The following is a 13,198-nucleotide window of genomic DNA, read 5'->3' on the forward strand; positions in this document are numbered from 1 at the left end:
ACCTAGAAGAGGAAGAGGAAGAGGAGGAATGTCAAACCCACCAGCAGCAACGTACTCTGGACGAGGAGGCCCAGTACAGCCCCGACCAGCAGCAACGTACTCTGGACCAGGAGGCCCAGTACAGCCCCGACGTCAGCCCCGAGTCACTGCACTACAAACCCCCGACCCAACTCACGGGTGAGTTTGACGTACAGTCAGCACCGAGGAACAGCACCTGGGTACCCGGCCTCTGGTACCCACCAAGTACCAACCCACGACAACACGTACGGGGAGACTCGCCCAGGAGGCCTCTTCCCCTATGCTCACCAATGTGCCAGCCATCCATGGCATCGTACCTTGGCACACCGACGTTCCCAGACTTTACGCGCGAGGACAGAGCACAGTACACGGAATTACGGATGTGCTTGGAGACTATGATGTCCGACGTCCCCGACGAGTCGTACAAATATGCTATCCTCCTCAAGCATCTCAAGGTGCCCAGAGCGCATAACATAGCGCTGGCATATTCCAACTCAAGCACCCCATACTCCGCGGCTCTAGTGGCCCTCGACCAGCGTTATGGACGCATATGGGACTACGTGATACAAGAAATAAGAGATATCGACCGCCTCCCCCTAGCCAAAGACAATAGAGCACTGGATGACCTCTCTATCAAGGTACAATCCCTCGTGGGGATGCTGGGGTCCCAAAAGGAGAAGGGGAGACATGAACTATATGCAAACTCTAATGTGGAGCGAATACTGGAGAAGCTCCCTCCAGCCCGCCAAGAGCGTTTTCGGCGGCAGAGAGACCACCGCGACCCCAACGGCCCAGAAGCATCCCTCCTAGACCTAGCTGACTTCCTCGCCAGGGAAGTCAGCAGTCTACGACTGGACACATTCGTGTGGAGTGACTCTAGCCCTAGAGATGGACCTCGGAGGTCCAACGATAACCGCCGGCCAGTAACCGTTATGCACCAGGCCGAGTCAGTGCCGCAGCACGAGAACCACAGCAACCCCCCGACCAAGGGGGAGTGGAAGATTGTATGCCAGTACTGTGAAAAGGAACATCGGCTGTATCAATGTGACACTTTCAAGAAGCTGACCACTGACGAGGTGAGTCAGTGGATCAAAGCCAACCGCCGCTGCTTCCGCTGCGCGCGCAGCCATATGGCAGCTGAGTGCCGTTTAAAGAAGAGATGCAGCAAGTGCGACGGCGCCCACCTGGAGGTCCTGCACGACATCAACAAGCGTCCGCCAGGAAACCAAAGTGGGCCCATCACGGTGATGTATCAGGCCGAGGCGGTGGCACCACTACCGAAGATCCATAGGACCGCCCCCTGGTGTCCTGACTGCTACAGCAGACACCGGGAGTCACGGTGCTACTCGGACTACCGCGAGTCGGCACCACTACAGAAGATCCAAGGCAACCCACCAACAGAAGTGCTCCACATAGACCAGCATAGCGGGACCCCCCGAGTGCTCATCAAAGTGGTCAGAGTGCTCCTGAGTTACGAGGACAAGGTCCTGGACACTTACGCCATCCTAGACCAGTGGTTCCCAACCTTTTTCCCCCCAGGGACCCCCAAACATCTCTGATGAAATTCGTGGACCCCCTCCTAATAAGATACCATAAAATACGTTTTTTTTTTTTCATTTTAATAACAAACTGCTTATACACAGGCATATGCATCACAATTAGACCCACTATGCTTCTTTGACTTGTGCCTTCAATCAACAAATCTCATCTTGCACCATATGCATTTCAAAATGTTTGGCCAATATTCAAATGCTGTATTCATCCTCTCAAATCAGGCCCTAATGGTGAACGGTTTGCATTTATGGAACAAATCAATGCAACAAATTAAACTAAATATGAGACAGGAAATTCCAATCAGTAGCAGAGAGAATCTGTCCTAGCTGGGTTTAATACCTTTTTTTTGTCATTTTAATAACAAACTGCTTATACACAGGCATATGCATCACAATTAGACCCACTATGCTTCTTTAACTTGTGCCTTCAATCAACAAATCTCATCTTGCACCATATGCATTTCAAAATGTTTGGCCAATATTCAAATCCTGTATTCATCCTCTCAAATCAGTCCCTAATGGTGAACGGTTTGCATTTATGGAACAAATCAATGCAACAAATTAAACTAAATATGAGACAGGAAATTCCAATCAGTAGCAGAGAGAATCTGTCCTAGCTGGGTTTAATACCTTTTTTTGTCATTTTAATAACAAACTGCTTATACACAGGCATATGCATCATAATTAGACCCACTATGCTTCTTTGACTTGTGCCTTCAATCAACAAATCTAATCTTGCACCATATGTATTTCAAAATTTTGGCCAATATTCAAATCCTGTATTCATCCTCTCAAATCAGGCCCTAATGGTGAACGGTTTGCATTTATGTTGAATGAAGTAAGAATCCACTGCAGTAAAAATATCCTCACCTCGAGTGGTGGTAGTAAGGTTGACTGACATGAGAATGTCCTGCTTCAGATCCTCATTTTCGATATATTGCACATAAACGATGAGCACAGCCTCGTCTGCGACAGTTGTAGTTTCATCAAGTTGTATGGCAAATGGACCCTTTCTAAGCTTTTCTGACAGCTGCTGCTCGCAATCACTTGACATCTTATCAATTCGGTCTTTCACTACATTGTTCGAGAGTGGTACTGATTTTAGTTTATCCGCCACCTGTGGGCCGCAGTTTCTAAACCATTTTGATGCAGGCTGGTTTGATGAGCTGCTCGCCAATATTGTGCGGTTTCTTTGCTTTTGCAATTAAAAGCGAACACTCAAAGGAGGCTTCGGTAGCCTTCTGTAAATCACTGCCACCCCTGCTCCACGCTACTCTAACATCAACAGGCTTGTTCGCCTTGAGAGACTGTTCTTTCCTCCGAAAAAAGTCTGGATCCTTCCCAACGGTTTCTGGGTGCTTAGACGCCTGATGTCTCTTCAGCTTGCTGGGCTTCAGGCTCGAGTTTGCCAACTTTTCTCCACAAATCACACACTCAGGTCGTTTGTCTGGTCCCTCAGTGAGGGAGGCCGAGGCTCCCTGACTCCCCTGATGACGATCATGACCCACTGACTTTGTAGATTGACCTACTCCCCACAACAGACATTGAGTAGTTGACAGGACTATTAATCTGTCTTCGCTTTAACTAATTAGGTGCGGACTAATTAGGAGGCGGCTGTTACAAAGGGTCAGATTAAACTGAATATATATATTTATCGTTTGATATGCCTTGTATATTATTTGTATATATAGACGGAATATCCCTTTACCTGCGTACAAACCAGAGTAATATTCGCTCTCCTATTGGACAGCGACCCCTAGGCGCCAACGACCAAGCCCCCAACGGCAAGTTCAAAGGCAACTCCGGGCATGTCTCAACATGTCCAGAGTCTGCGCAGTAATACGAGACAGAACTGAGGTTGGCACTAGATAATTCACCTTACGTATAAATACGGCGCAGGTGTACACTTAGTACTTGTTCAGTTCAAACCTTGAAGCCTTCACCACGAGTCAACATGCAGTGAAGTTAGCAACTTTGCCTCTAAATAGAGCATTGAGAACCGCATGCGAATAGATTGCTAAAGTGTCAGAGTTTAACGCAGTAACGTTGAGTTCGACTTATTCTAATGTGAAGTAATAGTCTATCATTTATAGTGTATTGTGCGGCTACAGTTCTTCAGTGACCAGCATTACCACCGGTTCGTCGTGTATATAGCTAGTGCACTTATCCAGGCTGGGCGGCCTAAACTCGTGCCCCACCCGAGGAGTCCTAGACGAGAACCGTTGGATATGTACACCGGAGAACCTACACCGGCGACTGCAGAACCATTTCTGGTTGGATTATATTGCTTTGGGACCGTGACCGCTGGAGCAGAGAACCGTCGACCCCACTGTCGTTTGGGATCTACCCCCCGTGAGGATCATCACTCGAGCCCGCCTCTAGGAAGAGGCTGGCTAGCTGTTTTCCATGCTGTCGAGCATACTGGATTATAGCTGTTGCTTTGTCTACTGATCAAGGGAGTACATGCACTGGCTCCTGTATCTGGAGCCTCGTTATTCCTCGTTGACCCAGACTTTGTACCCGAACATTCCTCTACCCCTGCCGGCGTTACACCCGGAGGGAACCCCCCAGTGTCTCCAGCTGGTACTAGTGTGCCCTATGTAATTGCTATACCACAGGTGGCGTCAGTTTAGACCCATCCTAGTATTCATACTATTCTCATTGACTTACGCTCTTGACTGACTTTACGTGTGTTCTTCGCCATACAAGCGCGAGCCTAATTCTCAATCTGTAACCTAACGTTGCTTAATAATAATAAATACCCTCCAAATAGTACTTTATGTGTCAATGCCGTATTCTTGTGTGGGTGTTCACCATATATATTCATGTACTGTATGGCCAGTAATTAAAGTACATAACTAGTAGTGGTTTAATATATCATACTCTTTAATACAGTCAGGGAATTGTACCCCTCAGTTACAGTTAATGTAATAAGTTACATATATTTTCAGCATTTACCCAATGTGGAGTTGTCCATATTTTAATACCAGATTTCCTATATAAAGTATACTGAATTAATAGTTCCTTGGTTTTAGATTCTAGCAAGCTTTACAACCAGTTACATTGTACCGTGTATTTCTAATGTAATGTATTGACCATGTGTCTCGGGCTGCTCTGCATTCCCCCCCATACTGAGCTGTGAAGACAAAAGCACATATGCAAATTCCGATTTACACATCACTTTAACAATCTGTAAGAGAAACACCATTGAAAAATCCACACAAATGTGCAATGCACTACTTAGCTCTTTCAGACATCCTGTTCCGATGTTTCACAGCTCCTGCCCTCATGGCACTCTCCCCTCTCACCCAGATCATGAAAAACATAGTTTGGAAATAAAAGAAAGACAAATAATCAACAAAACATCTCAGTAAACACATCCTTCAACCACATGTGTTGCATCTCCACATGTGAAATCACCACGCATACCGAAAACATTAAAGGAATAAAAAGAACACCCTCAAAACCATCCACTCCGCTCTATTACTCCTGTGGTGACTCCCACACACACACACATTCCCTCACACACACACACAAATGGAACAAATCAGTCATGCCCTAATCTGACACCTCTGATTCCAGCAGTCCCTATACTGGTCCCTTTCATCACTGTCATACAATACATTCAGTCCTGAAAATTAAAGTTTCTAGAAAGGAAATAAAAATAAATCAAACATTTTAATTCAATATCATTCATACGTATATTGAGTTCTCAAGCAGTGATTCAAAAGAAATAAAAGAAATAAAATCAAAATGACCACACCCCCTTTAAAGTAGGAAACCTTTAAGTTAATGTAAGTGTTCTGGTCACATTTTGTCCTTGATTGATTAAAACACTCTTGTGTAAGTAGTTGGACTATAACAGCATTTTTAGAAATTATGTCATAGTGTTGGCGTAATGTTTTCAGCCCGTTGTATATACTGAATCAAACAACTACAATTCCAGGTGTAATATAAACCAAGTTTTCTGATTTTCTATTCAAATTGACAAGATAACAGCCTTACTACTTATTATCTTCTTATTGTTTAACTATAACTAGATATGGTTTATACTAAAAGTGGTCTGCTGGTTCACGATCCTGACACAAGATCTAACATCCTGTCTATTGTTAGGCTTTAACCAGATAACAGAACCATGTTACGCCCTGTCCTCAACAGCCTCATTCATTCACTGAAATCAAAAAACACACACACACGCCACTCAACTCATCCTCACATTTCTAGGTAAACACTCAAAGACAAAGCCATTCACGCTTGTTTCACTCATGCATCAAAACTCTCTCATTCAACCGCTTTGACCCTTTCAACCTCCTTCCAGTTAAGAGTACCCCTCTCCCGTTCGGATGCACTCCTTCCCCTACTTGGATGCACCTCTCCCCAAATGAGTTTAGGAGGCGCAAAGCGTGGGACAACCGGCTTCTCAGGGCCGCCTTGCCTCCTACACCGGCCCCCCTCTCCCCCAACAGGGATACAGGCCTCCACTTCCGGCGGTAAGGTCTCCTCTCATGAACGGAAGAAGTCCCCTTATTTTACCTTCGGGTGCAGTGTTAGGCTGGGTCCCGTTCCAATCTTAGGAGTGACGTGGTGGCAAAGTACAGTCTGTGGCAGCGGTGGAGACCATCAGACCCCCTGGAGGATGGGTGCGTCTGGCTGGCCTCTTGAATTAACACTGTTTCTGTCTTAAATACTCTGATTTCCCACCAATCCTAGCCCATTCTAATAATACGTTGGTCCAATTAGGTTTCTTGATTCCATACATGGCGTTCTCCTCTGTTGGGGCGGTCTTCCGGTGGTGGCGGTCCGCCCCCTGTGTCCTCATTGTGTGGGCTGTGGTTTTCTTGAAGCGCACAGAGTCTTACCTCTAAAACCTTTTCTATATTTGTATGGTTAATGTAATAAGTTACATATATTTTCAGCATTTACCCAATGTGGAGTTGTCCATATTTTAATACCAGATTTCCTATATAAAGTATACTGAATTAATAGTTCCTTGGTTTTAGATTCTAGCAAGCTTTACAACCAGAGTGAAATAGCTTTATTACTTAACCAGTTTGACATTCCTCAATGGTATTCAAATCTTCTTTGCAAGTTACCTTTTAAATTGATATGGTTTAGTTTCCTACAGACTTAAGACATTATTTGACCTGTGTGTCTCGTCTCTAATCTATTATTGTATGGATTCAAACAGTTTTACACGTAGGTCTTGTTTCACAGAGGCATATCAGCTTCATTTAGCCTCTTGTTCTGTGGTTCAACCGTCACACCCTAGAAGGTGTTTCTTGTTCGTGGGGGGTTTGGAATGGCTGTGTCCTAAATACAGTTGAGTAAACAGTCTTATCCTGAGGGGGTTTTGCCTGAAGGCTCCCCAGGAATGTCACACAATACTGACGCCTGCTACTGTTTGTTCCAACTAATTCATACATACATGGATTTGTTATGAAATACCAGTCAAGGATACCATAAAAGTCACACACGCAAACACAACCGGTTCCTCCAAAAATATACAATTTGTTTTTAATGAGCTATACCAAAACAGAAACACAAGAATAAACACTGGTGTTGGATGAGTGACGTGGTGGCGTGTGGACTGTGTGCCGAGAGACCGTCCCAGTGATCATAAACACGCTCTCGTCGAAGCCTTCAGCCGGAGTCCGCTTCCTCGACACCTCCTCGTCTTTTCAGTGCAAGAATAGAGTACGATGACGTCACTGGACTATGTATATTAACCCTTTCACTGCCACATGGCAGCCGGTTAACCCTTTCACTGTGACGATACAGAATACAGACGGCGATGCTCCATCATTAGCATCATTAGAGGAGGTCGCGGATGCGGAGCTAATGATGCTAATGATGGAGCATCGCCGTCGGTTGTGTGATAGTAAAGGGTTAACCTTCTGTCGTGTGGCAGTGAAATAGTTATTAGAAGACTACATTCGACACACTTTCAAGTGCGTCGACACTTAGGAAAAAAATGAAAAATTTATGGCAGAAAAAATCTTTCATACAGTGATTGTAAGTAGAAAAAGGCTGGTTGTTTAAAAAAAAATTGCATTTTGAGTTAACATGAAAAGCGCGTTAAACTAATAATGAAAAAGATATACGTATGTAATTTCAAAAGACTATGCAAGTTGACTGAGTTGTACATTTTGTTTTTCGATTGTTAACATGCTCTCCCTCCTCCAGTTAACTTAGAAGAGGAATACAGAGAAAACCTGAGAGTCCCTTAACAGAGGCCATCTGTTACAAATTAAAACAAAAAAAATCCTAACATTTTAAATATCTTCCGTTGTTGAAATGTATATTATTATTAATTAACAATAATTGCTGATTTAACAATTGCTAAAAAGAAAACAAAATGAAAAAGACCAACAATTGAATCCAGACACGCACTCTACCCGCAGCCCGGAGGCCCCGCCCCCTGTGGGACAGCTGTGTGGGCGGAGCTGAACACGCCCTTTAAAAAAGACTGATTGGAGTCAGACCTGGTCACTTCCTTAGAATGGATCGACAGATAGGTAGATCAACTCCAGCTGATCCTGGATCTCTAGTGCTGGCTTTATGATTTCAGTTAAAGGGGGGGGGGGGGGGGGGGGGGGGGCAACAGCTGATCTTTGGGTTCATTCTCACCAGTAAAGAACAGTGTAGCTGGTCAAGTGCGAATATTGAATGATTGAAGTGAATAACGCTAGCAGATAGGTAGGACCTAAGTTATGGGGGGGGGGCTCGTCAGGGATCGGTCATACAGGACAATTGACCTACATCAAGCCCCCGCCCCCTTTTCTTGATCCTATCTATTTTAATTTCAGCGCTTGCGTTTTTTTTTTGCCAGATCGAGACGACTTGACCCAGACTTCATTCCGATTTATGATTAAGGTACTACTGTTGGCCTCTTTGTTTTGTAGACTCAAGATGGACCGGTTAATGGTGTGTTCAGGTCTGGTAGGAGAGATGGGTTCCCATGTGCCCAACATCCGCATGGCATTTCTTTGTAACCTGGTTAATGGTGTCTAGGTAAGAACTCTTCATGTCACAGAGGTTTGGACGCCCCCCCCCCCCACGCGCGCGGCGACCGACGCCGATTCTGTTAAACTATTGACCCAGACAACATATCTTACAATACATAAAGAATATACCTACTTATTCATATCATTTTGACACCAGGAATCAAATGGAAAGGGAGCTGACATGGTACAACCACTCTTTATTGGTGACAAACAGGCAGATAAAAAACGTTACGCTCATAACAATAACTCTTTGGCTATATTGTTTCACAATAGTTTTCAGGCAATAGCCAAATGAAACTAGTTTATTCTCTTGTATCAATTGCAAGGTTATTAAATGGATGGAAATCACTCCCAAGTGACACAATGCAAAAAACCCTGTTTCACTGATTATCCCCGTTGTCCGTCATCATCACCTCATCCTCTTCATCATCATCATCATCAATCCCCACCTCATCCTCTTCATCATCATCAATCTCGACCTCATCCCCTTTTTATTAAATTTTTTTTCAATAAAGAGTGGTTGTACCGTGTCAACGACCTCACTGTTTGACTCCCGCTGTTGGAACTCGGTTCATTTGTCTCCGTGTGTTGAAACCCTGTGACGGTCGGCGCACGCTGGACGGAGGCGGCGCCACATTAACTCCAAAGCTCCGTTCGTTTGAACATGAAAGATATTTTTAAATCGACAGCATTAGGGTTAAAAAAAAAATGAAATAAAAAAAAAAAGCATACAAAAAGAGAAGACGCCAGGCGGGTACAACCCGGAACCCATCCCTCCTGCTGGTCTCATCAAGAGCGCGGCTGATCCAGGGTCTGTTCGGGGCAGACGGGGCACTCCGTGGAGGCGGAGCAGCGTTCGCACTGCAGGCCGTGGCCGCATGGCAGAGACACGGAGCCCTGCTCGCCACACGTCACACAGCACAGCCGCTGCTTCCTGTACACCACCTGGGAGGGTGGGGGGGGTCAGAGGGAGGGGGGGGGTCAGAGGGAGGGCAGAGGGAGGGAGGGGGGGGGGTCAGAGGGAGGGCAGAGGGAGGGGGGGGGGGGGTCAGAGGGAGGGCAGAGGGAGGGTTAATGATATCATGGAGAGTTTGACAATTGAAATTCACTCTGCTAAAGTTAAGAGTATATTTTTGAGTTGCATATATAGAACGCCTGGTTCTTGCATTGATCAATTTATGAAGGTGATATTTTTGAGAAGGTTTTTTTTTTAAATCTTTTTTTTTTTATGTTTGTGGTGACTTTAATGTTGATCTCTTTAAAATGTAATGAACATAAACTAACAACAGACTTCTGTAATGCAATGTTTAGTTTTGGTCTCTGGCCCCTTATAAGCAAACCCAGTAGGATAACTAAAGATAGTGCCACGCTTATTGATAACATATTTACGAATGTTCACGGCCAAGCAACAAGTGGTTTGTTCTGAAGTGATATCAGTGATCATCTTCCTATTTTTGTGATTCTACATAATTTAAAGAAAACATTTTCAGTTGATGTAAGTGAACCTTCTTGTAAAATTGTAAGAATTAGGACACCAGAAAGAATGGAGGCGTTAAAGATGGACCTTACAAACTACAGCTGGGATGAGGTGTATGTTGACGATCCAAATCAGGCTGATGATGCTTTTTGTTGACGTTCACAGAGCTATACAACAAATACTGTCCTATTAGAAAGAGCTGGGTGAAGGATACATATAAAGGAAAGCCATGGATGACCAAAGCTACGCAAAGGGTGTGCAAAAATAAAAATGTACTTTAAAAGAAAAAGCGAAGAAAAATATAAGCTGTATAAGAACAAACTGACGTCCATTATGAGAGTACAAAAGAAGGAATACTACAATAAAATGTTAGAAGATAGTGCAAATAATAAACAAAAGACCTGGAAAATAATCAATCATATTATTCGGAATAGAGGCTATAAATCTGAATTTCCAAGCTATTTTCTAAATAGCTCAGATGCTAAAGTGGACAATGTAAAAAGCATCGTTGAAGATTTCAATGACTACTTTGTGGGCGTTGGAACTACTTTGGCCAGCAAGATTGTTGTGCCTGCTGATAAAAAAGATATGTTTAATAATCGTATTAATGATAATATCAGTTCTATGTTCCTCTGTGGGGTAAATTAACTTGATATAATTGATATTGTAAGTAAATTAAAAAACAAAACATCAACTGATATAAACTCCATTGACATGGTAATTATTAAAGAAGTAATTGAGTCTATTGTAAAACCTTTGACCTATATATGCAATCTGTCTTTTCAAAGAGGTGTTTTTCCTAATAATATGAAACCAGCAAAGGTAACAATATATAAAAATGGAGATAAACATCAAATGGACAATTATAGACCAGTGTCCCTACTTCCTCAATTTTCAAAAATATTAGAGAAACTACTTGTGAAACAACTGGATATTTTCATTGGCAAATACAAAATACTGAGTGAACACCAGTATGGGGTTAGGGAAAATAGAACTACTACATATGCAGTGATGGAGATGGTAGAAGAAATAACTAAAGCAGTTCAAAATGACAAGTGTTCTATTGGTATTTATATTGACCTACCAGGGTTAGAAATTAACATTTTTTTTCAAGGGCTTTTTTTGCCCCCCTTAATTGCTTTTCGGGGGCTTTTTTTTGTATTTCGGGGGCACAACATTTTTATAATGAAAATTAACATAAAGATTATAAAACATTGTTGACACTTTTTTTACAGTCTTCGTCCCTATGTTTGATAACGTAATGTTAATGTCTCCATATATAGGGCTCTACGCTAACCTTTTTCCCAAGGAGCACATGTGCTCCTAAATAAAATGTTAATAAATAAAATCTAAATACAAATTTAGGAGCACACAGAAATTTAGGAGCACAGTGACAATTGTTCAAGTAACACACACACGCACACGATGTGTGACATCATGGCTTGGTTTCATGTTTTGAGGTACCTTCAATTATCTGTAAATAATACATACATACTCTATCTAAATAGATTAAATATTATTGTCCCTGAGTGAGGGCAAGTTGTGTTGTTGTCTTGATATAATAACCGGTTGCCTCTGGATCAACGAATGTCTAATATTGAATAATATTATTAGATATTTTATTTTTAACATCCCTAATTCCAACAGTCAAGAAGCTTGTTTCAAATTGATGAAAAACCCCACACACGCAACGTTTGTGAGTATAGGCTCTGGCCAGATCGATCAATGAAATACGTTGCGCGCTCAGCGCTGTGGAATGAAGGAAATGCGCATCGGGATCGGATTTGGATGTTATTCTTTTGGAGTTGTGTTACAAATGGAATGGTCTTTCCCCGCCGAACACAAGTTACTTAACGTTACACAGAACACAGGTCGCGCTATGCAGATGCTTAGCTTGCTAACGTTAAGATAGCAGTGTAATGCTTGATGAGAGCAGAGCGCTCTCTCTGTGTTCGCAGGAATCGCAGCACCTCTCAAGTGCCTGTAACACGCAGCGGGCCCCGCCTCCCTCCTCCTTGGAACAAACATTCCACCCAAAAACTGAATTTCAGTCCAGTTTCAATCTGAACTATTAACAGCGGAGCTGTTTTGTAATCTTCACAATCACTCGTCTGTCTCACACACTGCAAGTAAATGATTTTTCCGGTTTGCACACACACATATTATTAGGGGCAATACGAGGGAAATGCTCGCACTGTAGAGCATATATATAATTATATATATAATTAGTAAACTGTCTGGGGCTTTTTTTGCCCCCCTTAACTGATGTTCGAGGGCATTTGGTCAATTTTCGAGGGCATTTTGCCCCAAGCCCCCGTTAATTTCGAACCCTGTGACCTACAGAAGGCTTTTGATACAATAGATCACAGCATATTAGTGAGAAAACTGGAAAAGTATGGGATACGAGGTATAGCTAACTCTTGGCTGAAGAGCTACTTGGAAAACAGACAGCAATGTGTGCAAATTAATGCCACTGTGTCAGGATTTAGGAAGGTCACCTGTGGAGTACCCCAGGGATCTGTGATAGGTCCAAAACTATTTATACTTTATATTAATGATATGTGCAATGTTGCTGAACTGTTAAAGTTTGTTATTTTTGCAGATGATACACATTTATATTGCTCAGGAAGTAATTTAAAGGAACTTTTGCCTGATATTGAAAGAGAGCTTGAAACTCTCAAAACTTGGTTTGATGTTAATAAATTGTCTCTCAATATTAAGAAAACTAAATTTATGGTTTTTGGTAATCGAAAAGAAATAGAGGGGGAGATAGTTAAAAATATGTGATGTAAAAATAGAAAGTTTCTGAGATAAAATTTCTAGGGGTAGTTATTGACCAGAAATTAACATGGAAACAACATGTTAACTATATTCAAGGAAAAATATCTAAGTCAGTAGCAATATTGTATAAATGTAAGGATATATTAAACTACAAAGCCTTGCACATAATTTACTACTCACTTATACTTCCTTACATTTCTTACTGTGTGGAAGTATGGGGGTCGACATTTAAAAAGACAGTAAATCCAATAGTCGTACTGCAAAAGCGGGCCATTCGGAACCTTTTCAAGGCTGGTTACTATGAACACACAAATCCATTGTTTATAAAGTCTCATATTATGAAATTTAATGATTTGGTTTACTAT

The 13,198-nt window shown here is 42.6% G+C and overlaps 1 protein-coding gene across 1 annotated transcript in view; it reads right to left on the minus strand.

Moving 5' to 3' along the window:
• Window positions 1–8,182: 8,182 nt before the first annotated feature.
• Window positions 8,183–13,198, minus strand: part of unk (unk zinc finger) — a 54,807-nt gene continuing 49,791 nt past the window's right edge. The window contains exon 16 of the mRNA XM_084322302.1: window positions 8,183–9,520. Coding sequence (XP_084178428.1) covers window positions 9,365–9,520 — 156 coding nt within the window. The 3' untranslated portion in view covers window positions 8,183–9,364. The remainder of the gene's footprint in view (window positions 9,521–13,198) is intronic.

The sequence above is a fragment of the Notolepis coatsorum genome (genome assembly GCF_963971535.1).
Source record: "Notolepis coatsorum genome assembly, chromosome: 10".
Taxonomy (NCBI): domain Eukaryota; kingdom Metazoa; phylum Chordata; class Actinopteri; order Aulopiformes; family Paralepididae; genus Notolepis; species Notolepis coatsorum.